The 27,105-nt window shown below is 38.8% G+C and overlaps 1 protein-coding gene across 13 annotated transcripts in view; it reads left to right on the forward strand.

Moving 5' to 3' along the window:
• TLN2 (talin 2) overlaps positions 1–26,248 on the forward strand; it is a 133,412-nt gene extending 107,164 nt beyond the window's left edge. For all 13 annotated transcript variants that reach the window (XM_088062932.1, XM_088062935.1, XM_088062937.1 and 10 more), the window contains 13 exons: positions 499–665; positions 1,385–1,568; positions 2,194–2,319; positions 2,626–2,742; positions 4,521–4,706; positions 8,433–8,540; positions 10,359–10,464; positions 12,076–12,200; positions 18,739–18,864; positions 19,664–19,726; positions 19,822–20,004; positions 22,164–22,289; positions 23,149–26,248. In XM_088062932.1, the coding sequence (XP_087919058.1) occupies positions 499–665; positions 1,385–1,568; positions 2,194–2,319; positions 2,626–2,742; positions 4,521–4,706; positions 8,433–8,540; positions 10,359–10,464; positions 12,076–12,200; positions 18,739–18,864; positions 19,664–19,726; positions 19,822–20,004; positions 22,164–22,289; positions 23,149–23,277 (1,746 nt within the window). In that variant the 3' untranslated portion in view covers positions 23,278–26,248. The remainder of the gene's footprint in view (positions 1–498; positions 666–1,384; positions 1,569–2,193; positions 2,320–2,625; positions 2,743–4,520; positions 4,707–8,432; positions 8,541–10,358; positions 10,465–12,075; positions 12,201–18,738; positions 18,865–19,663; positions 19,727–19,821; positions 20,005–22,163; positions 22,290–23,148) is intronic.
• The last annotated feature ends 857 nt before the right edge of the window (positions 26,249–27,105 follow it).

Raw genomic sequence — 27,105 nt, forward strand, 5'->3', positions numbered from 1 at the left:
TGTCAGAGGGAGATTGGTCCAAAATAATATCCTAAGATGTGAGATGGCTCTTGTGCCTTGTGAGGCACTCCCTGGCCACAGTTACTGTGAGGTTGGTCAGTGACATGTTGTTTCATGTTGCAATCTGCTCCCCTTTTAGGAGAGGCTCACAGTAACTGCCTAGAACTGCATCTTCAATCTCTGTCAGGCTTCTTGTTCCTTGGAAACATCCCCTTCAAATAAATGTCCTGGGTAGTTTTGTTGAAGCTTTTTTATGGCATCTCTCTCCTATTGTTGGACACAAGCACTGGTGCCAGCAGCTTTCAGATTTCACCCAATTGGTTCAGCCTGTGTTAATGTGCTCTCAGCTGTACCAATTTCATGATGTATCCCAGGAGTAGTGACAATTCCACCTTAAGGCAGGGGTAGACAGTACCTTGTAAGTAAAGTTAAAGCTGATAGAGTAGTAATAATTCACAGGACCAACTTTCTGTTTGTATTGCTTTTTGTTGTTTCTAGGTGTCTTTGGTTTTATCTGCCCTCCAGGCAGGGAACAAAGGCACACAAGCCTGTATTACTGCAGCCAGTGCTGTGTCTGGGATAATTGCAGATCTGGACACCACTATCATGTTTGCTACTGCTGGAACCCTCAATGCTGAGAACAATGAATCGTTTGCAGATCACAGGTCAGTGTTGCTGAAAAAGATGGAAGAAAGCATGCACAGGGGAACAGTGGAACTGGCAGAAGGGAATGGACATGGAGAAAAATTTTTACCTTTTTGGATTCCTGTTAATGAAATTGAATGAGGCAGGGGAGTGAGAGGAGAAATAGGAAATGTGGGACTTGACTTGGTTGTGAACTGCATGTTCAAAATTATTTCTTCTTTTACCCAGATATTGCTTTGGATTTGTTGTCCTGACATGCCAAAACATGGATATGGGTGGGAGGGTGGTGGGGACCCCTGACCAGGACATACTCTCTGTTCCTGTTGCCATTCTTCCTTCTACCTTCCTCACCTGTGATTACTTCAGTTTTTCTTGCAATATACTGATCAATATGGATGTTCAACATCTGGTACTTTTCTCATAGCACGGCCAGATTTTCTTTTAGTATTCAAATACAATGCTCTGCAATGCTACTGCCCAATCTATTTCTTCTCAAGATGGTCTCATTTTATTACACTGCCCTACATTTGCCCTAAATGCTCTGCTGCTTTTTAAATAGTTGTTGTTTTGTTTTGGTTTTTAACTTACACCCTTGACATATGTTATGTTATGAATGGACACTGGTATGATGATTTAGATCAGCTCTTTCATGTAGCTGTTAGTCACCACAACACTGGAGAACACATTTTTCCCCTATTCTCCTTTTCCACTCCTCTGCTTCCTGTTCTTTTTGCTACAGGGAAAATATCCTGAAAACAGCAAAAGCTTTAGTTGAAGACACAAAATTGTTGGTTTCTGGTGCTGCCTCAAGTCAGGACAAACTGGCCCAAGCAGCTCAGTCATCTGCTAACACCATCACTCAGCTTGCCGAGGTAGTAAAATTGGGAGCAGCTAGCTTGGGATCTGATGATCCTGAAACACAGGTGAGATATTTTAAGATTTTCTGATGCTCTTACAGAGAACAGTTTTCATTTTGTAGAAGTTTGTGTGACTTCTGCTTTTAAGCAACACAAGATTGTTCATCTCCTCTGGGACTTTTCTGGGTTTACTCAGATATCACTTGTTTAGAATACAGTCAAGAGCCTTAAGCATTGAGTGAAACTGTTCAGGCCTTGTGTAACCCTTCTGCTTTCATTTCACCTGTGTTCCATCTGGGATGCTTCTGGCAAAGTACTTGGCTCATTTTTATTAACTTGTGGTTGGAATTCTGGCTCATCCCACTTTAGTTCTGAAGAGCTTGCAGGTCTTTAAAGCTGCTTATCCAGCTTATGTCTGGACTGTGCACTGTATTATTTGTGTGGGCTGACAAACTGTTGCCATTCCCCAGCTATATCTGTCTTCTTTTTCAATTAACTCTACAACTTTTCTGTGTGGATTATCCATAATATGTCTTCAGTTGTTTGTTTGGATCTCAGTGAAATGGAGGCAGGCAAGCATATTGCAGATGTTTGAAAAAAATACAGATTTTTTTAGCTGTGTTCTAAAAATCACACCCTCATGCACACAGCCTTTATTGCCTGAGCCTTATAACTGTTTCTCATTCCATAGGTTGTTCTGATCAATGCTATCAAAGATGTTGCAAAGGCCCTTTCTGATCTCATTGGTGCTACCAAAGGAGCTGCCAGCAAACCAGCAGATGATCCATCCATGTACCAGCTGAAAGGTGCTGCCAAGGTAAAACCTTATTCTTACATTTTATTGGAAAGTGTCTGTGCAATCACATTTGATAAACATGTGGGACTTTGACTTCAGCAATTTCTGATTGCCTGAAAACTCATTTCTTTATTTAATTATCGTGGTATCATGGCCAGCACAAGAATTGGTATTTAGTCCTGTAACAAGTAGAGTTAATGAAGTCTCTTAGGCCCTATTAGAAGTAACAACATTTCCCAGTTTAATTTGCCTTTCTTCATACCCTGCCATCTCTAAAAACAGGAGGAAGGATTCACTTGTTATTGTCTTCACTTCTCTCTTCTTCAGGTGATGGTAACAAATGTCACATCCCTCTTGAAGACAGTTAAAGCAGTAGAAGATGAAGCTACTCGAGGAACAAGAGCTCTTGAGGCCACAATTGAGTACATCAAACAGGAGCTCACGGTACAGAACTAAATAGTTGTAGTGGGTTTTACAAGTGTGTCCTTATACAAAGCTGGGAGCAACTGCTTCCTTTTTATTTAGACCTTAAGCTTTCAGTACAGATCCTGTTTTCTGATCTGATGCTGTTCACTTTTTTTTGATCCTGGCTTTGGTAGTGTCTTCTCAGCATCACTTTCATACTGTGTCTGCAGTTGAAACTTGTTTCTATTTTTCCTTTATTATGTAAAGATCCTACCTGTGATACATGGCCTGCTGTTGATATTCTGTGTCAGCAGGAATTAATGATAGTGTGGAATTCTCTCCAATATTAGGTGTTATATACCATGAGGTTTTTTACTAGCATAGTAGTGAGTGACACAAATTAATACCTGCATGTTTGTGAAGAAGCCTGATTTTTTCCTTCCTTTACTTACAGTTCATTTTTGTAAAATAAACCCTGTAGACACAGTCTTCAGCAGGAAATGCTTTGTTGCATAGGCTGTGGATTAGCTATTCTTACACCATAACTGCACTATCATCATTTTGTCTTGTCAAATGCTCTCCATCAAACATTCAGTTGTCACTGTGTGAGCAAAGCTGTTGTAATGAGGAAATTTATTTTAAAATATTTTCTTTTTAAATATCTGTTTATAGTCATTGGGATTTCATATGGCAGTCATAAAACCTGATCTGGTACCTGATCAGGCGTGATCAGTTTGGCTGGTATCTGTTTGAAATGTTCCTCTTTTGTCAGCATTGCTAAGGGATGGACCTGTGGTTGTGGTGTCCTCACTCATGGAGAGACCAGAGAGTGGCACATAGGTACTCAAGAAAATGTGTCAGGCTTGATCTGGAATTTCAGGGGCTGGCTCTGAGCAACACTGAGGAATGTCTTCACATGTATTAACTAGAACTCATTTTTTAACATTGCTTCTGTTTCTGGAGAGATGAAGTGAAAAACTGATTAACTGGGAGCACACAATGGACCAGGCTCATTTTTGTCCAGACATTCTGAAACCACTGGCCTGCTTAGGTTGCACTGTGTGTGATCAAGAAACCTCCTGATTAATTGTGCACTCCAAATTGCTCCTGCACAGTAAAAGAGTGGTAAAGCAAATACAGACCTAAGCTCAGGAAAATACCTAATCAAAGTAAGGTTGCTCAGCTCTTGCTACCTATATCTTCCTACAGTTCCTGTATTCCAGAATTCATGTATTGTTAGGTAATTTGAACGATTTTCACATGATTCACCCTGCACAATTATATCTTTAGGTTTCTAAGGGAGACTAAATATAGCCTAAGAGACAACGCTCCACCTCTGCTTTTTTAAGACACGTTTGAATACTTTAATGCTGATGTTCTCAGTCTCTACTGCTCTGTGCTATCAACAAGCACTTGGTAGGGCCTAACCTTTGCAGGGGAAGGATCTCCTCATGTGAGTAACCAGCCTAAACAGCAGTCAGGATGAGAAAAGAATATAATGAAAGGAACAGTTAATTCTTTTCATCTGGTAAGGCTCTGAACAGCTGCCTGTAAACTGTCATGTGGGTAGTTCAATGCAGATGAGATGAATGGGTGTTAACCTTTTTTATTGTCTCCTTCCATCAACTTATTGTTATTCTCTGGTGTCTGTAGGTGAGCAGGTTTATCAGATCCAGGCCCATGGCAAGCAGGAATGATCTCCAAGTGCTCCAAATGTGTTTCTGATTTCCTGCTGTTCAAAGGCTGCTTCCGTTTGCTATCTCTTCCTCACGATTGCTTTGAGTGGTGTCAGACTTTCCTTCTGCTTTTACTTTCAGGTGTTTCAGTCGAGCGAGGTTCCAGAAAAGACATCGACACCTGAAGAATCAATCCGGATGACGAAAGGAATCACCATGGCAACTGCCAAAGCTGTTGCAGCTGGGAACTCATGCAGGCAGGAGGATGTGATTGCTACAGCAAATCTGAGCCGCAAAGCAGTAGCTGACATGCTAACAGCTTGTAAGGTAAAGATTCCCTTCCTTGCCTAAGACTGACCTTGTTGTGTTTGTGTGCTTCTAAATCCATGGAACATTATGTGTTTTGTTCAGCTTTCTGCTTTTCATATGAGAAAGTTAATGGGTAAGATAATTTTAAGGGAACCTGTCTCAGAAAGGATTTTTTTTGTGCCATGCACACAAAAAAAAACCCAGCACTAATATTCACTGTTTTCTTTTTGTGAAAATGAGGAATTTTATTTGAGCTGCAATTTCTTGGTTTCCAGTCAGAAGACAATCTGTGCAAGTAGTAGAATATACAAATATTCCTGTGGTCACAAATATAATTTCAGTATTCCTAGAACAGTGAAAGGAATGGTGAAAGAAATCACTCTGATCTATGCTTAACAGTTATTTTCCTCCTGTTCGTTTGCTCAATTTCCTTTCTGTTTTTCAAAATTGTGTGCAATTTTTATTGCAAATTTTTTTATAAAAATAGCTGTCGCCCTCTGAATATAGTGTAGCTCTGTTTTCTACACTGTGTGCTACATAAATGACTGTTAAGCCATTTGGCTTTGTTCTGAGGATAAAAAAATCTAGGCATAAATTATTCAAAAATAGGATTATGAATATCTCATTCCTTTCAATTTTCAGTAGTGACTGTAGTAGTAAACTGCCTTTGCCTGTAAATCATAGTTATTTACTTCTGTCTTTCCAGGTATGGAAGGTGACAGTGAAATAATGGTGCTGTCTGTGTGGTATCTGATTTTCAGTATTTGGCCAGATCCTAACTGCCTACATCAGTCCCAGATTGATTTTTAACCTAATACTGCCCAAACAGAAGGGTTATGTTTGTTTTAAAAATTATCCCCTTTCAAAAGTGCAAGTTCTAATTTAGAACTGCCTTTATACAAAGGTATTGACCTTTATATGTATTGTATATATTGACCTAGTTTTGTAGCAGTTTTTTAGTGTCTAACAATTCTTGACCACTTTGCATGCTTCAGATTTGTCTTTCCGAACAGGATTCTCAGGAATAGAATCCTCTAAGTTATAAAACACTTTCATGCATGCATAGCCCAGTACATGCTTTCAAACATCTATTTATGAACATACCTTTTTTTAAGTTATGTTCACATTTTCTCCCAGTTAATTTAATGATTCTGAATGGTTTGTGCGTTGTAAGTGGCTGACAGGATGAAACTTCCTGCAAATGGAGATCTGGGATGCTGGAAGAGCCTTTGTGATCTCCCAGGGAATTGTTTTCACAAAGAAAGGAGTCTACAAAAGGAAGAGGGTTGGGAATCCTTTCACTTGCCTGTAATGATATAGTGCCAAACCTAAGATCTAGTCTACTTTCTTAAGACCAAGAGCATTTATTGGACAAGCAGGAATAAAAGTCTCCAAGAATATTAATTTTATGTGTTAATCTAAAATGTATGAGAAAATAGCTGTAGCATTTAACAAATATTTTAAGTACACAGTTTGAACCAGACTTGATTTAGGAAATCTTGTTTCTACAAATTTTGCTCAGTCTTAGACATCTTTACGCCATTAATTGTATAAATTGATTACTAGATATGGCATTTCCATGATAAGCCACATTCCTTGAATTTTTGGGATAGGAACCAGCAGCCTGAGCCCTACTATGCTGTAAAAGCTGTGTGATACAATGGAACTTGGGTTTTGTGACAAACACTGCAGGGGTTTTATAGTGATATTAAGCTACTCTGTAGAATTAGCACTGATAAATTATCAGATTTTTATGTTCTTTGGGCCAAGACAAAAGTGCATGTGTATGATCTATGGTAGAATTGTATAGAACATAGTTCTGACTTCCCCAGCATCAGGAATTTGAATGTGAGTTCTATTTAGTTGCCCATAGCCAAAGGCAAGTTGTATGAGGAGTTTGAATTAACAGTTATATAGATGTCTGGGTGCTTGGTCTGCTATGGATGAATTTACAGTGCTCATTACTAATTCTGGTCTTGTAAGCAGATGCTATTTCAAAATAGGATAATAATTCAATAAGGATGCTTATTGTGGGATGTACTGAGACAGCTCTTATTAAAATCAGTGAAAATGCTATGATTGCATTTATTGAAATTTAGAGTAGGCCCTAAGGTAACAATTTTTTATTACATATTTGTATAAAATAATACAGTAATTAACCTGTGCATGGTATCACTATTTTAGTGAAAAGGAAACAGATATGAAAAGCCCATCAAACCCATAGGAAGCAATGGAAGTGAGCACCCACTCAGAGCATTCCATGGGCAGTGGACAGTGGGAAACAACTTCACCCCTTTCCTCAGCACTGGCTGGGCTGCTGCAGTTGGCACTGGAGGCGGCTGGGCTGGTTCAGCCAGGGGAGAGATGGCTCTGGGGGAGCTCCCTGCAGCCCCTCAAACACACCTTCCTCCACTGGGCACCCAGGGGTGCTGATGGCACAGGAGCTGTGCCAGGGCTGGGCAGTGCTGGCTGCCTGCTGGGGAAGCCTGTGGAGAGGAAATGAGGGCTGAGAGTGAAGGAGGCCTCAGCATGAGGAAACAAATGTGTGTTCTGGTTATTCAGACGTGTTTCAATTTGAGATGTTTGGGCAGACCTTCTGCCCAAGGCTGGAAGAGAAGATATTTCTGTTGAGAGTCCTCACTAGTGTAGTGAGATGTGTGTTCAGATGTTTCTGGGTTATGAAAATGATTTCCTAAAACGACTTCTGTCACCTCTTCAGGCTGCTGTGAAGTATATGGAATTTATACTGAACCTTAAAAATGCTCCCAAAATACTCTGATACCAGTCTTGGCTATGTATGAAAAACATAGAAGGAACTTGATGTTTCCCTCCTACAGATGCTTACTCTAATTCCCTGTGCTACAGTAATATTTAGGTGCAGAAGAGACATTTTAGGATGCTTTACAATGTATGTGTAAGAAACACTCAGGGGCCCTTTACCCTGTTTGAAAGTTAAAAAAAATAAACCAAAACTGTTCTGAACTTTCTGGCCTTCGGCAGCTCATTGGAAGTATGCTGAAGATGAGGATCTCAATTCCCCACAGCCAGGGTGGTGGGATGAGGAGGGGGAGGCAGCTGTTTCCTTGCTGTGCTCATCCTGAACTTCCCTGCAGAGGGAGCCAAGAGACCAGCACTGACCCTGGCTCAGGATGGTGTGACTTCAGGAAGGGCAGAAAATTAGCGAGCTGTGAAATAATCTCCCATCCCAACGGGAGATAAGAGGCTGCAGGAGTGGAAGGAGCTGTTCTGTGAGAAGAAATGCTGTGTGTTTTGGGAACTTTCACTTGGCAACAAGTGGTACTTCTGCTCAGTAAAAAAGTTCCCTAGAAGTTTACTGTAGGAAGTACAGGGCTTGAAGAGGCTGTAGGTTTCACTTTTTATTAAAAATTAAAATGATTGAATTAGTTGGGCTTATGACAGATGCTAGACATTACACTTAGTGGAAATCCTTACAAAGACCTGACTGTGCTGCAGCTTCTCTCTGTATTTAAGCAGATGGTTCCACACTGCTGTTGCTGTGTTTAATCTCTCCATCAGGCTAACACCATTAATGAGCCTTTACAGAACTGGAGCTCTGCTGCTCTTCCAGCACCATTTGCTTACAGCAGAAATGACCGACCATTAAGCTCAAATATCACTTGCACACTATAAAAATCTCCTCCCTTCTCTTTCCCCCATATCTCTGTGTTGATCTTCTCTTGTGGGAGCTGCTTTGGATACTAATGTTGTTTTTTGCCTTCTCAGCAAGCATCATATCACCCAGATGTGAGTGAAGAAGTTCGAGAGAGAGCCCTGCGCTTTGGAACAGAATGTACCCTGGGATACTTGGAACTCCTGGAGCATGTTCTCCTGGTAAGGAGTCCTCTGCATGCATATACTGGGTTGCTTCCAAGGAGAGTAATCTCCCTGCCCTCTTTATAAAGTGACTGCTGGTGACACATTTTTATCAATTTTTATCAATTTGTCACAAGGTTATGAAGTTTTGTTGTTAGAGCAAGCTAAAGGAAAGTCAATACTTGAGCTCAAACTGTGAGACAGAAGGAATACTGGACTACTTAAATGGAACTGCACACTGGATCAGATCTGGAGGCAGTACAGATCTGAACCTAAGAAAGGTTCCTGACAGAGAAATTAAAATAAGACATTTTGGTGTTTTTTTAAGCCCACAATAAACACTAGATGTATTAGGCACAGGCCTGTCCCCCAGACTGAAGAGGTTACGTAATCTTTATGAAGGCATTGTTGCATGCCTCTCACAGCCACACCATACTGCAAGTCATCCCAAAATCCCTCACGAGCACTGCCTCCCTCATAAAACTTCTGCACTCAAATCCCAGTTCATGAATCCTGCTGTCAGTTGGCTTTACTTGACCATACATAATTATCACATAATATATTAATTATCCCATAATATTTATTCTTCTGTTGCTATTACTTTTGCAGGAAGTAATAAAGTGTGTTTGAACTAACATTTATGAGATATTGAAGTTTCTGGAGAAGACTTAAATCAGCAATCAGCTTCATGGATGACCAGCGATTTCTTTTAGGTGGCTCTCAGCTGACACAGTAATGTCTCTGAAACTGAAATTTGCAGCCACTAACTGCAGATTAGCAAACCCAGATCAGTTTTTCTGCTGAGAACAGAGCATGTGTAATTATTTGCATCAACTCACTGAAATTTATATGTAAAATAAAAGTATAGTCACAGTTGTGCTTGCCACTAGCAGGTAAAATAGATCAAGAAAGTTGGAACTTGCTAATGGAATTCTTAGAGCTGTATGGCAGTAATTGATTTAGCATAAGATGTCTGATCCATTTTTAGTTTAGAGGACTGTGGGGAATTTTTCAGATATGACCCCTAGAATGTTGGCAGTATGTGTTTCAAACTAAGTGTCAGAACAGACCAAAGACTTGAATCAAATTTTGTTCATTTTATTTCTCTCTCTCTGCATAAGTCAAGAGGCTTAAGGTAGGAAAGGCATGTTCCATTTTACTGAAGTAACAAGCCTTTCTTATCTTAAGCCTCTTTAAGTTCAGTGCCCTAAAGCTGTGAGCAAGTTCTGCCCCCTTGTACCCCTGCTCCCTCCCCAGTGCTGGCTGCCTTAGCAAACTCTGGTGGTTTAGAACCCCTGGGTCTGCAATCTCATTTAATTTATCACCTTCAGAAGCTCCAGATCATGTGGGATTAGGAATCTCTAATTTGTCCATCTGGCACCCAGTGATACAGTTGTCAGTAAGTTCACTTTATACCCTCAGTGGTCAAGCTAGGGATGGTTACAGGGGTGCCAAGGGATATTCTTTCATATTATATCATATTTCTTTGAAAATGATACTTTTTAGGTGCAAGAGTTGTCAGATGCAATATCTAAAACTTCTCAAGCCAGTGTATTAACTTGTGTAGAGGTTGCATTGGGCAAGTGGCACAAAAGTGCCTTGTTTGCTCTGTGCTAGGTTTAGGAGCTTCCAACAACACTGTCAGTTCCTGTAGCTGTGCAGGGCAGTGCCACTTCTCTGGTGTGCATCCAACACTGTAGTGTAAGCATTTGTTCCTAGTGCTTCACTGTGTCACAGCTCTCTCACTGGGCTCTCAGACATCAATCTTTCACTAGAGTGCCTTGGGAATCTTCCAGCATTCTGGAATCCTTACTCAAGTGCCTTCTCTTTCTCTAGATTCTTCAAAAAGCAACTCCAGAGCTGAAGCATCAGCTGGCCTCTTTCTCCAAGCGGGTTGCAGGTGCTGTCACAGAGCTTATCCAGTCAGCAGAAGCAATGAAGGGTGAGTTGGGAAGCTGGGCTACCAGTGTGCTGTGCTCACTACTCCAGAGATGATGATGATGATGATACTGTGTAATATACACTACAGGGTCTCCTCTCTTACTTCCTGCTGTTACCAGTACATGATCCTTGGAAATGAATCTGAACTACAAACAATTTGCATATATGCAAATCCATTTTTTCTTCCCTCCTTTTCTCTTAATATTCTTAATATTTTCTCTCTTTTTTTATAGAACAGTGGTCTACATAATGCTATTTTCCTGTTCAAGCATCTTTATTGAATTCTTTAGCTTTTTCTGCATTCTCTTTTATATTTCAAAATTTTGGTTTCTATTTGCTAACAAGGCAAGCCAATATCAGACTTCTTCTATTCCCTAAGTACTTTTTAAAATCTTTATATTATTCTCATCTTTTGACACATTTTTTAATTTCTGGCAATTTTTGCATTTTAATTCATATTCACTAAAATAAAAGCCCACTTGTTATTTCATTTTTCACTTGCTGTCTGTAGAGGATGTCTTTGTTCACTTTAGAAGCTTTTTTTGTGGGAAGTGTTTTTTAACCACTCAATTTTCTTTCCTTATTTTCATTTATAGGTGCACAATAAAATTGTCTGCTAAGAAAATTAACATGTAAATGCTTTAACGTTTTTGAAATGCCTTTTTCTGGAGAGGAGTTGCTGCATTTTACGAGTTTGGGGTTGACTGTATTTATACTTTCTGCCTTTTTTTTCCCCTGTTTATCTGCCAGTATTAAGGTTTAATATAGAACATCTTCATCCTGTACAGCATTTGAACTGAGAAATGGTTTTTAGACCATACCCTTAGAGGTTAAGAAGTTCTTCAGGCTGTTTCATTGTTTCCCTCAATTCAGAATATTGATGCTTTCTGAATCTTGTAGTTCAGAGAATAGTGTTAGGAAATCAAAAATAATAATGTACTGACAACTTCCAAAAATCTGAAACCACTTCCAGCCAAGTATTCATTTTGTGGATCTACAGAATTTCTTTGGGAAAAAAGAAATGCCAAAAAGTCAACAGCAAAAAATAAGTTGCCCTTCAGATGTGATACAGAAACTGCTTTGGCCTTTTCTACACCACTGTTAGATACACACTGCCAAAAGTGTGTAACTTCATCCCTAAGCACTGCCAGCAAACAAGACTACCAGGGTTGTGCAGGGGTGACTGCAAAGTTTGCTGGAGGGGACTGTGTTGGCTGTAGCCTCTTTTCTCTACCATTAGGTCAGACTCTGAACAAACCCCTTGGCTTGGTCAAGTTAGGAACCATCTGAGTAAGACCTCTGATAAATACAAGCTGAGTGACAGCTGGTTTTGTTCCCAGTATGGACAGTATCCCTTTTTGAAGCTTCTTTGCTTACACAATTATTAAATAAATTTCATGAGAGAATAATCCTGCTAAATACTTCTTTCCCCTCTGCTTTACAGTCTTCTCTGTGACATAAACCACTGGTTTCATGCCATTATGGCACTAAAATCAGCTTTCTGTGATGTACGTTCTGTATTGGACGCTTGAGGTGTGATTTCAATTCCCCCTGTTGGAGTGGCAGCTCACAGTGACACTGAAGTTATTGTCTCCATCTCCATTAATTGCAGGGACAGAGTGGGTGGATCCAGAAGACCCAACAGTTATTGCAGAGACAGAGCTCTTAGGGGCTGCAGCATCAATTGAGGCTGCAGCAAAGAAGTTAGAGCAGCTGAAACCAAGAGCCAAGCCCAAGGTGAGTGTCCCTCCCCATTGTTTGTTTGAGGTTAGCAAGGCAGAGGGTGCACATTGCCCATTGTTTGGTGTGTACTTCACTACTGGCCAGGATAACGGTGTAAACAATCAAACCTTGCCTGAGTCCCAGCCACAAAATGCTGCTCTGGATGGCACTTACCCCTGAGGGTAGAGGGTAAAAAGGTGCTTTTCAGGGAGGGAGTCAAGCACCAGCCAGAAGTAAGCAAAGGAAGAAGAGCCCAAAGTTAGAAATGCTTGTAAGAGTTACGGCATTGTTACCGTCGATTATTTACCTTTCTGTTTCCAAACATTTTCTTTCTTGCTTTCTTTTGGAGACCCTTTGTTCACATCTGAATATGTGAAGTATAGCAGGAGAAAGCAGCAGTAACACAGTTTGGGGTTCAAGAGAATGTAAATGACCTGCAGGATTTTCTAAGCCTAAAACCAGCATTTTATGCCATGCTTAGAGAGTAGCTGTTTCAGTATAGAATCTGATATGTTGTTTGATCTTCTGTCGTCTTCTATGTCATTTTCCTGAAGGAAATTAAATTACAGTTCATCAAGATATCAAGTAGTGTTGCATGTTGCCAGGTCATTTCAAATATTCTCTCAAGACACTATAAAATTAAACCAACTATTTTCACATGCAGTACAGAGGGAATATATGAAACTGGTGGATCCCAGAGAATTGCTACTTTTCACCTGGTGTTAACAGGCAGATGTTGCATCTCTTTAAAATGAAACACATATTTTGGCTGTGTAATTGGCTTTGGGAAAGCACTATGTATCTGTATTCCTGTTTATGCTGCTTTGTAGGTGCAAAACTGCTTCCAGAGTAAAGCTAATGAGAAGTCTTTCTAAAAAGCAGAGCCTCAAGACCATTCAGTGTTGGATGATTGTATTGGTGCAGGGTAGTATTTTGTTATTTAAGATCACCAGATTAAATAGTTCTTGAAAGCTTCAGCCTTTGAGGACTTCCCACCTCCCACTTTCTGCTTAGTGATAGGAATAAATTAGCTCATGAAAAATAAATGCTCTTTGTCTGCATTTTTTAACAAGTACATCCATTTTGATTATAAAGAAAAGTGGTCCATTATAATGAGATTCCACAGGCTGAGTCTGAGGAATGGAAAAGTCCACCATCACCTTTTCTATACAATCAGTGCACAATAGCACATGTGTGTTGCCTGGTAACCATGGAGCAGTTTCCTTCCGAGATCTGAGCCCTTCCAGGGTCATTGTAATTTCCCAGTGAATACAGTTCTCACACCTGCTCATCATTTAATGTATTAGAGTATCCAGTCTGCTTGTGACTTACTGGTTTGTTTGGCATTTTCTGAAACTAAAATTGATATCCAGCTGTTTGTTTCATTTTGGGATTTCAGCAGCCTTTGCATCCCTTTCACATGTTTAATCTCCTTCACAATAGGGATTATAAACCACATCAGAAGTTACTAGGAAGATCACAGAGCGGCTCAAATAGCACTTTTTCTGTTGCAGACTTGCAGCTTGTATCCTCCCAGAGTAGGATTTCCTGTGGTGAACAGGCTCTGTCTTTCTAATGCCCATCTTTGACAACTTAGTGTTGTAGTAGGAATACTTAGACTAGGTAAGAGTTGTTTTGTCTTGTGCTCAGCCTATGAAATTCAGAAATAAGAGTTATTTTCTACAATGGAACAGACTGTCTAGATAATGCCCTGCTTTGGTTAACAGCAATCATCATTAAGTGAACTCACAAGAGAAGTCCTCAGTGGGTAATTTTAGAATGTCTACCTGCAGAAAATCCATCATCTTCATCATTACTAGTTGGTGGCTGATTCTCTATTTTTGGTAAAGTTTTTTTATTGGTGCAGGGAGTGGGAGTAATTTGATTTAAGCTTGAAATTTTGATCTTTGTGTTCCACTTTGCTTTTTACCTCAAAAAAAAACCCCAATAGTTGAAGGTAGGGTTTCTTATTTGTTCCACTATCTTATTTTTTTTTAACTTTAGTATTTTTTTTTTCTTCTTTTCCTTGTTTCCTCTTCGTATTTTTGCACCTATCATACCCCCTTTGATGTCTTAAAATTACACAAATAGCATGAGACATCTTCATTTACCCCAGAAAACAATTTCTAATGAGACACAATCCTGCTAACTGCTGCCTGTGCTTTACTGTACAATGCTTATTTTGTTTGCTTTAAATCCTGGTTGGTTGGCTGCAGGTGAATGTGCTCCCAAAATACTTAAACCACTAGTCCCCACTGACACCCTGTAAATATCTGTATGTCTTCTGAGCTCATATCTTGGAAGAACTTTGAGGATTCTCCTGAGCAGGTGTTGTTACTGGTGTCTGTAACACAAAACCTGCTCAGGGTTCTCCTTGCAGTTTTCAAGGTGGGAAATGATCTGAGAAGCAATGAGATCTTTATGGTTTATTAAGCAGGATTTGGCTGTCACGTTTCCTCTCAGTACAATTATTTTTCCTGAATATGAACTCTTACTGCTTTTTCAGTTTTCCATTTGGAGAGTCAGGTGTATTGCAATGCAGACACACATTCCTTCTGTTATGGAAATGTGCTACTTCCTGTAAAATAACAACCCCCAAAACCAGTAATTTTCTGAAGAAGAAAACTACTTTGTGTAATAAAATCTTCCTGCTAATACTGGGCAAAAAAACAGTTTTAAGCAAAAAGGTATGGTAGATGAGGTACAAGAGGAGAGAGCATTGCTGTCCCTACCCTGTTCTGTCTGCTCTTCAAGCTTCTGTGCAGGCACAAGTGTCTAGTAGTCAGTAAGAGTTCCCTGCTGGTAGCTCTCAGCAGCTGGTCCTTTGTTTTTTTTAACCCAAGATGAATCAAACCTGGATGCCTTTTTCTGCAGGACTCTGTGTGATATGTTTGATATATTAGGTTGTTATTTAATCCAACTATATATCAAACATATTCCTACAGTGTCCTGCCCTGTCTCCGGGGGTTTTAACATAGTAGAAGGCATTATGAAGGAGTACAGTCACTCACAAGCAGATTTAGAAGACTTCCTGTAGACTCCTAATCTAATCTGGTATAAAATACATACATGGAGGGCTCCTTTATCAGTAGAGTTGCTCTTGGAGAGGCTTCTAAGTTGTGTAGGGCTCTTTGTGACAGTGAGCAGCAGCTGTGCCAAGAACTGACTCACTGAAATGGTTATTGTGCTTTCCATGGCTCAGTGCAGTAACTTACTCAGATTGCTTTGCTCATTATAAAGTAGATGATGACAGGTGCTTGAAAACAAAATGGTTTCTCTTTTGTAATTTTTGCTGCTGTTTTGCAATGAGATTGGGGGCTCATTTATTTTCCTATTCACCCTGACTTTATTTATGTTACCCCTAATAATGGAGATGCTGTAGAAAAATAGTTAAAGTACACTACAAAAACATACCTTTTTTGTTTTGTTTTCAGTGGCATAATCAATATTTTTCAGGTATTCCATTCTAAAGACTTTGTAGTGAGCCTAATATTTGTCTGGTCTGGTGCCTTCATATTCCAATCCATTTGTAGTTGTACATGGTTAATAACACCATATTAGTTTAGGCTGAAGGAAACTGAAATGCTGATCTTCCTGAGGGCTGCTTGAGGAAGGATAAGCTAATTACTTCTGTCATAGATCTGGTTTTCTAAAGAAACCTGCTCTAAATGTGATCCCACAATGTGATTTTCTGCCATCATTGCTCTCAACTTTATTCATGAAGGCTGTAAACTGACATGTTGTGAGGGTACTGTTTATGAATGTGAATTTAAGACAGTCCAGGAGACACTTTTTTAACAATGGGCATGGTGGAATAATTACTTTTCTTGTAGGGCATTTTGCTGTGCTCAGTCTTGTGCTGCCTGCTGTCCTTATTGCTAAGGAATGATGTTGGGAGAGCACTGGCAGCAAACACACCCCCAGTGCTGGCTGAGTGTTGAGTCTCCCCCACTGAGCATCTAGCCCTTAGATGTGTGTCACACCTGAGAATGGTGCAGGGAAAACCACAGAGAAGGACTAGAAAAGAAGGATTTGTTACAAAAGATGAAAAGCCAGCAGGCATTCAACAGTTTGAGTGCTCTGTAAGGCTGCTACAAAAATATTCACAGAAGGGATTGACTGCTATGAGAAGTTTTTTTCCAAAAGTAAAAGAAGTTGTGAGATGTCAGAGGATGCAAGACTTAGAAGTTTGAGAAACTTGAGATATGGCATTTCTCTCAAGCCCTGGATTTCAATATAATTGAAAAGAAACTGATTTGGTAAATAGGTAAAAAACTCTGTTACCAGATGGGATTCTAAGGTTTAGCTCTCTGTTTTCCTGTTGAGCTTCACCTGCTGCTCACAGTGGAAGTTAATCCAGCCATTGTACAATGGCAACCCTGATAATGCAAGCTTTGATTTCTTGGCATTCTCTTTGAAAAGCAGTAATTTCTGCTTAGGACTGGTGTGTAATATTTAGTCCACTCACTGCCCTGAACTGAGTTTAAACAACTGCTTTTGTTCAGCATCTTTTTGGTGGCTGTTTTTTCACAAACTAAATTCCATCTGGGCACATACACACCTGTCCAATAGATCAGACTATGGCCATGAGCATTTTATTAAATGTCAACAAAGATTGGCACCTCCTTTATAATAAATAAGTAGATACTGAAGTTCTCACTCATTTGAGTTCCTGACAGTGCTGACATATAAAGAGTAATGCACATAATATATTTTATGTTGGAAATGAGAATTTAGGAACTTGATAGCAAGAAATCTTGGACAAAAGTAAAGTATAAAAACAGTTTTTCAAATGTACAGTGACAGTCTGCTAAATTTACTGTCAGTCAATGGTATTTTTGTTGATATTTCAGTTTCAGTCTTTAGTTAAATCAAAGTCAATAATGCATCTGTTTTAATAAGGACAGTAATTCTGACAGAGATTCTACTGGATTCAGTTTAATCACTCTGGCAATGTTGTGATTGAAATAAAAGTTTCATAAATAAGACTTGAGGCCTATAGAGGGCCAGTGTGATTGCATTTTGGTATAATAATGGTCATGATGTGGCATTGCAAGCAGTGCCAAAATTTTATGTGGAATATTATTTGCTCACTTCCCAAAGCCATTTCTTTTATTACAAAGACATATACTTTAGTTGATGGGAATAGCCCAATAGCAAGGCAAGACAAATATTTTTTCCATGGATTAGGTGGCTTTTCCTAAAAAAAGAAAAGCTTTCAAGTGCCAAACATCTTTATCTACACATCAGTTTTGATATTTAGATGATTCAGGTTTTCTGGTGTCTCTAGATGCTGTTGTTTCATCTCCTGGACTTTTAGTTATATGAAGTGCTGTAGGACTGAGTGCTGCTTGATGGGTCATTTTGTAATTACTTATCATTATCCTTTACTATTTTATAATTGACTATTTTATCAAACTGCAGTAACAGGAGAAAAAGCCTGACCTGAATTTAGATGGGTGTGCTTAGACTTGCAAGTGAAATGCCCAGTTTTTTTAACACATGGCCCACCTGGCTGGTGTTTCTACAGTTGTGTGACACAAGAATGTTGCAGTTGCCATAGTTAGAATAAACCTGTATTTCAAAATCCTTCTCTCTGACAAAGTAGGATGTCCTGATACTGTAGCCACTTGCCCTACTTGTCATAGGGCCTTGGATTCCAGCAGGGTTGTGACTGGATCACAAACCAAATGCATTCTGTTGGATTATTTTATATAAAAAATTATCAGAATACAGAGCCCAGGCCTGGTTCTGTTTAACATAACAATAACTGTTCATCTCTATTTTGTTAACTGTTCAAAAGCTAGTAATCGTGCTTAGGTGGACAAATGTTTTCAATGTTCGTTTAAATTATTTGGAAGTCAGGAAATTTTTTATAGAACAATGCATTTTAAATTATTTTAAATTATAAGAAACCTCATTAGGAGGTTTTGCACATTCTTTACTTGGATGACTGAAGTGTTCCAGACAGACCTTTGGAACTTCCTATCTCCAAGATCACCAAACCAGAGTGATGCACAAAGCTGCTTTCTGTGCAGTGACAGCTCTTACCAAAAGCTGTTAAGCCTGTGACCTTTCTTGTGATCTACTTTACATTCCTTAGTACAGGTGAATGAGACAACACACATTTATCATTGTTCTTTCTCAATGCCTTAAGTCTTTTAAGTATTTAGAAAATGCTTTTCCTAGTTTAGCAATCTTGGAAGCCACTGTTATGGCACTACAGATATAATCTTGGTAGGAAAAACATGAATTTCTTTGCAGACCTGCACTTTTCTGAATGTAGTTTAGAGATGCTCTGCTGGAGGTAATGCATTAGAAAGTTGATGGCTTTGTTCAAGTATCTTGTGTGATACTCTGTGTGAGCAGTCACAAGGGAAAGCTAATACTTTATGTGGACTCCCAGCTTCAGTCCATACAAAACTCCTTTGCAGAAAATGATGTTGTAGATGTTACTTCAGTGATGTGTTCCAGAATCTTTGTGTATGTCCTCAGTCTTGAAAGTGTAATTACTTCCAGGTGAATGTATAACATTGCTTTTTCTTGGTTATAGCAAGCAGATGAGACTCTGGATTTTGAAGAACAGATCCTGGAAGCAGCTAAATCCATTGCAGCTGCTACCAGTGCCCTTGTGAAGTCAGCTTCAGCAGCCCAGAGGGAACTGGTGGCTCAGGGAAAGGTGGGTAAACAGCACATGCAGCAGCAGTAGTGGGGGAAAGCGTCAAAATTTAATCTAGTCTCCTAACAGTCCTGTTAAAAACAGTAGGAAAGAAGCTTGGGAATGACTAATCAAAATAAATATAAGTTGTGCACTGCTCATCACAGTTCATGGCCTAGACCTGGTTCTGTTTAAAAAAATCCCATGTTTAGTTACGTTTATTTAAACCTCATAAGCTTAATCAAGTGCTTGGCTCTTCAGATGATTTAGTTGTGGGGAGTTTTTCTGTGAGGGCTTTTCACTTCATGAAGATCTGTGATCCAAGCTAGTAATGTATAGTCCCACACAACAGGGGATCCAAACCCAAATGTCACAATGTACAGTACTGCTCTGGACCAGAACAGAAAAAGCCCTCAGTAATTGTGCCCTCAATGTCTTGTAAGTTCAAATGTATTATGGAGAGAGAAGTAGGTTATTTTAAAGACTGGGCCTTAAGGAACTGCTGCTTCAGCTGTTGCTTTGGCTGTGCCTTCAGCCACCAGTAGTCTGCTAATTGTTTGTTATTCTGGTAATTACTTCTGTGTGTTCCAAGAATGGGTCAGTTGAAGCAGTATAGTAACTTGGACACTTCCTGAGCAGGCAGATGTCTGCTGGAAGCACAGCTACTGACTTCCAGTTGGATTTTCTGGTCTTGAGTGTGCTGGGCACAGTCACAGGTACAAGTGTTTCCTTTTTTCATGGATTACTGCTTGTCTAATTCTGAGACAAAGCAATTGTATTTTCTGTTTTCTTGTAAGGCATCTCTGAACTGTTTTTTCAGGTTGGAGCAATCCCTGCAAATGCAGCTGATGATGGACAGTGGTCTCAGGGACTTATTTCTGCTGTGAGTAATTACTTCTATGGAGAAAACTGGCACTTTCTCTGAAGAAATAATAACCTGTGAGAATACAGAGTGACTTTTTTTTTACTGCCTTCTAGGCCCGAATGGTGGCAGCTGCAACCAGCAATCTCTGTGAAGCAGCAAATGCCTCAGTTCAAGGCCATGCTAGTGAGGAGAAACTCATCTCATCTGCCAAACAAGTTGCAGCTTCTACAGCACAGTTGCTTGTGGCCTGCAAAGTGAAGGCTGACCATGACTCTGAAGCCATGAGGAGGCTACAGGTATTTGTGTTGTTAATTACTGAAAACCCATGGTAGTCCTGTGTAAACACTGTTTCAGCACTCCAAGGTTATGCATGTGTTCAACAAAGTATTTCTCGAAGTGCTAGCCTGGATTGTGGTCAGTCACCCTTTGTTTCTAGGAGTCAAGAGACAGCAGTTATAGATCGAGCCTTTCTAAAGTGGAGAATTCATTGTTAGACAAAAATAAGAAGAGAATCCCATGCAACTTCTCAGCTGAAGTCTGAGTGAGCTTCTTGACATAAAACTGCCTCCCTTTCATGTTACACATCCATTTCATGCTGAGCTTCTCTGAACTGCTGCTGAATTAACGCTGTGTTTTGATGGGTAAAATCTAATGTCTCTAGAAGTTTTGTTTGAGGATGGTAGTTTTTAAAATTATTACAGCCTTCTCTGACATCATGCCCTGCAGGCTCAGCCTGGAACATAAGAACTATTTCAGCTGCTTTTTTATACCCCCATTGGTGAACAGTGAAAATTTCCCTTCTTCTTGTACTTGCCCAGCTGCTACCAATGGACACTCAGTGCAACAGCTCACATATGGATAGGCAGAATCAAATTCAACAGAAATGCATATTGACTAAGTATCTGTTTGACATGAGGAACTGATGTCATCATTTTTTTTTTCAAAGTAGAAAAATGGTTTAAATATTTAGGAGGAAAAAATAAATACATGAATGCGTGAAAAATCTGTTTGTTTCTACAGAAAATAGTGGCATGTCATAGGGCTGAGATGATTTTAGTGCCTTACAGTGGATCCATGTAGATTGACATTGCTGAGGTGTGGGGAAGGTGTCAGTAACTGGAAGGTGGTGCTGTCCATAGTGCAATCTGGTCTGGAATATCTAGGTGCCAAGATGGGTCTGAAGGAATTTTAAATGCAGAACAAACAATAGAATCAGGAAAAAATCAACTACTAGAGACTTTTCTCAGCTCTGACAGGAAATCCGGGGTTCTCAGTCATTATGGGCAAATATTGTCAAATAGACATGGAATGTGAGAAATTGGAAGGGATATGAAAAGGAAACAAACCCAAACATGGACTGAAATTGAACTTTGCCATTTTACCAAACTTCATTTTAGTCCCAGAATGAATAATGAGAGAAAGAGCAGTATGCACTTGGAAATCATGTCCTTCATCATTGCAAAAACAGTGAGTTGATGTCTACTAAATATTTTTACTGGTGGATTTGCCAAAACTACTGAGACTTTTCAGCTGGCTTTTCCCCCAGCAAAAATGTTTTCATATAGTTTTAATCAACAGGTTGGATTCAGGACTTTGAGTGTCTTGGTTTTTATCTTCATACCCCACTTTGAACAGCATTTCCCACGAATGAGAATTTGGAATGCACTGTTACAGAATCTTCCAAATTTAATGAAACAATTGGAAATGTTTCCATTCTTTCTGGGTGAGCTCCAGACTGAGCAGAGCAAATTTCAAATAATTTATCCTTGGGTCATTTCAGGCTTGAAAGTGAGATGCAGCTGGAAATACGGGCTAGGACTGGGGAAAGGTGGGGGGACAGGTTCAGAGCTGGTCCTTCCTAGCAAGGGGGGAAGGTTGGAAGCTGTGGCTTCCTTTCCTTGTGCTAGTGTGTCTCTAGCATGTGGGAGCAGCCTGGTTTGGCCTGCTGGCAGTATCCAGTTCAGACAACAAAAGATGTGTTACAAATGTTTGACTGTTTCTCTTTAGAAATCTGAGAATTTTTAAGAAATGGAAGTATGAATGTGAGATAACCGTGTAGGCTGTGTAGGTTGATAAATTGCCCTAATTAAAGCCCATTAATTCAAAAACTTAATTGTTTTATAATATCTTTATACATTAGCTTTTAGTTTCTGTTCTTTTTTTTTAAAAAAAAGGTCTGATTAGCATAATATAACTTGTAATTTCATCCACTGCTTTATTTCAAACTGTAGGAAAAAAAATCTCATTTGTAGCTTCTCCAGCTTTCAGCTTCTTAAACAAAGGAATTTTGTTTTCTGTGCCACTGTTTTTCAAAGATTAATTTGCTTTTCACTGAGGGGGGGAAAAAACCCCATACCTCTCCTGTGCAGTCAAGCACATGTTTGTTTTGATGTTCAGACAAATGCATGTTAGTTATGTATTTTATTTATTACTGAATTTCTTACCTTTCTCAAAGGCTGCAGGAAATGCTGTCAAGCGTGCATCAGACAATCTTGTCAGGGCAGCCCAAAAAGCAGCATTTGGAAAAGCAGAGGATGATGATGTTGTGGTCAAAACCAAGTTTGTGGGTGGCATCGCTCAGGTTGGTACAAAAAACTAAAAAAATACAAAATAAAATACAATTTATATATAATATATATTTATATATATATTTACTTATTATTTACTTGTATAGAATATAAAATATATTTATATTTTATATTTATATATTAATAATTAATAGCATTGTCCAATAGCTTTTAGTTTTGTTCTGTTTAAATGAATGAATTTTTTCAGAATTCTCTTACGTAGTTTAAATGTTCCCAAATTTATGATTTTGCATATATTTAAACAAAGAAACAGAAACTGTGACCATAATAATTATTGTGAAATAATAGCAATATTTAAATGTAGATTTCAAGGCTCTGAGGTACCAACTTCTAGATTCCTTATAATGAATGAGGTACATCATATACTGTACTCACTACTTAAAAGATACTGGGATTAATTATTTCTGCACTACTGTCATTTTTTCCTTTGGTATTCTGAGATGCAGGAAAATACTGTGGATAGCTGCAGTAAGGAATGTTCAATTTTACTGTCACTCAGACATTATGTAAAGACACGGTGCTTATTCTACATGTTCTAACCCCCCACCATGTTGGGAGAATGCAGAGCTGTAAAATTCATCATGGGTGAATGTCACAGCATGGTGAAACTATGGTGGTTTTTTTTTTAACTTTTTCTCTATTTTTAGTCCTCTTTAAGAAACAAGTGGGAATACAATATTTTTCTTGATGGCCTAGTCCTGACATCTGGAAAAATTTGAGCAATTCCTGATGAAGTCATTGAAATTTGGTGCTTCTCTGGAGAGTGCTCACAAGAGCCAGCTGTGACTGTGGTGTCATAGAGAAAGAAATATTATTTTACAGACAGTATTCCTTGCTGCTTCTGTTTTCTAGATTATTGCAGCCCAAGAAGAAATGCTGAAGAAGGAGAGAGAGCTGGAAGAAGCAAGGAAAAAACTGGCTCAGATCCGCCAACAGCAATACAAGTTTCTACCCACAGAGCTGAGAGAAGATGAGGGTTAACTGTTAACCTGCTGAGATCTTTCTCCCTTTTTACTCTTCTGTTTTATTTTTTTTTTCCCTCTCTTTTTTTTTTTTTCCTTTTAAAGAAATAAGCTAAAGGGGGACAGCACATTGAGAACTGCTCTGACAGCATACTGGTATGCCAAGCACTTAGCTAAATAAACTGCCTGTCATAGCTTTGGATGAGCAGAGGGCAATAAACACTTGTTCTTTCCAATCTGCTCAGCTGAGGTGCATGATGATCAAATAATGGTACAGTGTTAGGTTCATCATTCCTGTTCCTCCCTTGATTTGTATCTCAGGAGAGAATGTTTCACTTTTTACTAAAGATACTAAGTCAGTATTATTGTCACTTTCCTGATGCTTGAGGTGTTTATCGTTCCTTGACTTGTTCTAAAACATTGATAATATTAAGTAGGAAAAAGGTCAAGGAATCTTTCATATGATAAATATCACATGGGCTGGTGGTTCTCCCCCAAGTACCCTTGTAAAAAGACCAAGATGGAGAAGGATGTATGGCTGAGTGGAGAAACACTCACAAGTGTGGGTTTGAAGAAGCCTAACCTCTTTCAGTGTTATATAGCTGGTTCACCCCAAAACTGGAGGAATTGTCTCTGCAGCTGTTTGCACTACTAGTATTATTCCTTACCTGATACCAACAAGCTTCTGCTTGTACAGTATTTAGGATTACAAAATGTGGCAATAGCCCTTCTTTAAAGAGCTCAAAAAACAAAGCAATTGAAACCTTGTCACTGCCTCAATAATAGCAGGTTCATGAAAGAAAATGCTGTTTCAATTATATACCTCTAATGTGTGACTACTTTTACAGTATTATACACACATACACATGCTCTAACATTGGACTGAATAGTTTGCATTTTGTTTTTAATTGAAATTATCTGGTTCGTACTGTGGTATTTCCATTAGAATGTATCTCAGTTAAAAAAGGAAAATGCCCAGTACAACAAAAGACTATCACAACTCTTGTTATTATTTTAATAATTACATTTATAATTACTATGTTTTGAAACCTGTGGAAATTGTAGGAGAAACGAATGATTTACAAGTAGATTTACAATTTTTCCTGTAATATATTTTTTAAAAATTTGGACTCTAGAGAGTTTTTTTTCATAGTTGCTATTGATGAAAAAGTATTCACCAAGGAATTGCAGAGAAGAAATAGCAGCAATCTATCAGCAATCTTTGTCTTCAGCTGCAGAAAGGTACAGTATGCTCTCAGTATCTCTGTTGTGACCTAAACAATAGCAATTTGGATAGAGTAACATATTTTACTATGTCAAAGAGAACACAAATCACAGCAACTTTAAGTAGAAAAAGCTAAAACTATTTGCCTAACTCCAGAAACACCATCTCTCCTAACATTAGTTTCCAACATGTCTTCAGCTCCACTCAAGCTCTCCTAAACAATAATGGTAAGTCTGTTTAGGTCAGAGGATGTTGCCCCTCCAGTCCTTCTGAAGGCTGTGCTGTCCTTAGATCCTGCCAGGTACCTTCAGCTGAGCCTCTTGTGTTCTGTGCATACCCACCTAGTTGTTGCTGCAGAAAATACTTGTCTTGTAGACTCCCCAGTAACCCCCTAGTGCTAGGTTCATCAGTTTAGACAGTGTTGACTCTTCATTTAAGTTACCTGCATGAGACAGAATTATCAGGAATTTTGTCACATAAGTACTAAATATATAGCAAAAAAATTGCTAGAGAATTAATAAATATTGAAATGTAAAAAGGTTTTTATTATCTCTTCTCTGATACTGACATACTTCAGATTCAGTAGAGTTGCTGGAGAATCCACAATCATGAGAGGAAAAAAACTGGTATATCCCAAATGGAATCACTGGCATTGACAGATGTGCTGTGGTGTGTAGGCTTGTGTGCAAATGCAAACCCTGGACTATCAGAGATGTGCAATTCCGAGTTCTTTGATTTTCTACTTCAACACAGTCAGTTTGGTTTTTTGTTCAACTCACTGTGAACAGTGTTAATGTCTGGAATCCTACATTGAGAAGAAGGCTTCCTGTAAGTCTTTGGACAGAAGGCTAAACTGGCATTTATTGCTGTAACACCTAAAGACTGCTCTTGTGATGGGGATTTTCTGCTGCTATTGGTAGGTTCAAGTCCTTTGCAGCTTATGCCTTTCAAGACTTACCTGGACAGCCTCACTTTCTGATCTCTTTTTCAGAAAGATCTGCAAGACAGATTTGTTACTGCTTCCCTTTCAACCTACCTTTAACTGTTATTTGATCTCATTAAAGCATGAAGATGATGCTGTCTTTAACACCATGCCACTATTTTATTGTAGGTATAATACTGATGTAATATACTTTGGTCAGGATGGTATTTGCCAGTTTGATATAAGCCAAAAAAAACCTTGTCAAATGCAACTATGTATGGAAATTATATAGCTAGAAAACTTTATCAGTATGTAGAAGGTAAGAGCATGTTCAAATTGTGCTCCAGAGAAAAGTGTTTGGGAAATTCATTTTAGCACAGCTGTTTTGAGACTTCTCTGTTTCTGATTTAGTGCCCCCTCTTACATGACAAAGTATTTTTTCCTTAACTGTGTGTTCCATAGAGGAACCACAGTCAGGTGAATAGCTGAGCTGGACAACTGAAGTATTTTTTTACTCTGAATTTTGGGTCTTCATTGAACCATAAAGAGAATATAAGGTCATCCAAAGTCTTTCAACTTTTTTCTTGCTGTTATAATTTGCAGTATCGCAGAAGTTCACGTGTGAACATCTGTGAAGTTTGGAACTAGTCCATCCATTTCTTTGGCATGGGAACTTGCAGCAGGAAGTGACAAGTTGGAGTTAAGGGATAGATGCTAATTAACAAGAAGGACAGATGTTCACTTTGTTCTGTTAACCTGTGAAATGATGAATGAGCTCTGTTGTATCTCACCCTTCTTCATGTGGAATTCACTCGGAGAATTGTATGCAAATTAAAAACAAAATGCCTCAAAGTTCTTTGTGTACAAATAGTCTGTCATTTCCCCAGTTATTCAAAAAATTGAATATTTTATCATTTAGCTAACTTTAATACATCAGAAACCCCAAAAGTTAGAAAAGTTTTGAAACAGTAATTGAATTCCATATTTTTTTATCTGTCCCTTTCCCTTTGATTTTTTGCATGTTCATTACTTGATTCCTAATGAAGGGAGGAGTACATAAATCTAGCAACCTTCTCAAGCTAAATATCGGATCATGATTTCATAATATTCAGATCATGAGTGCCTTTTTGTTTTTCATCAGTCCTTATCAAACTAAAGGTATTCAGCCCAGGAGTGTGGCATTTGTCATCCCTACATATTTTGTAATCTCTTGGGTTTGGGAGTGGGCTTGGCTTAGGGACAGGTACACTGTCAAAGTTTTCTTCCTTATGTGATTGCATCGTGGTTAACAAAGAGAGTTATCTGCTCATAATTGTCAGGATTTCTGAAACCAGCATTTCCATATTAATGTTATTTACATTAAATGCATTGTGGTTGGTCATGTTAATGGAACAATACGTTTCTGTGTCACTTTATGATGCCAAATGCAAAAACTGTTTAGTCACATGAGCCACAACTCTGTTACAAATTGCCCTCATTTACTGAGCTATAAAAAGTGCCACTTTTAAAAAAACATCTTAAAAAATAGAAAAGCAGTAAAAAACCCTGTTTTTTCTCAAATTAGTGCCCTTCATTGCAGTAGAAGAACCTTCTGTTCAAGATAGTTTTGAAATTTTATGCTGGAGTTTCTAGGGGTTTCAGCTTTTGCTTAAATGTCTTCTCTTCCTTTTAAAGTTTTACCCCTGAGAGAGGCACAATAA

The sequence above is a fragment of the Pseudopodoces humilis genome, chromosome 16 (assembly GCF_049639895.1).
Source record: "Pseudopodoces humilis isolate 2021_Gansu_Grassland_sample_001 chromosome 16, ASM4963989v1, whole genome shotgun sequence".
Lineage (NCBI taxonomy): Eukaryota > Metazoa > Chordata > Aves > Passeriformes > Paridae > Pseudopodoces > Pseudopodoces humilis.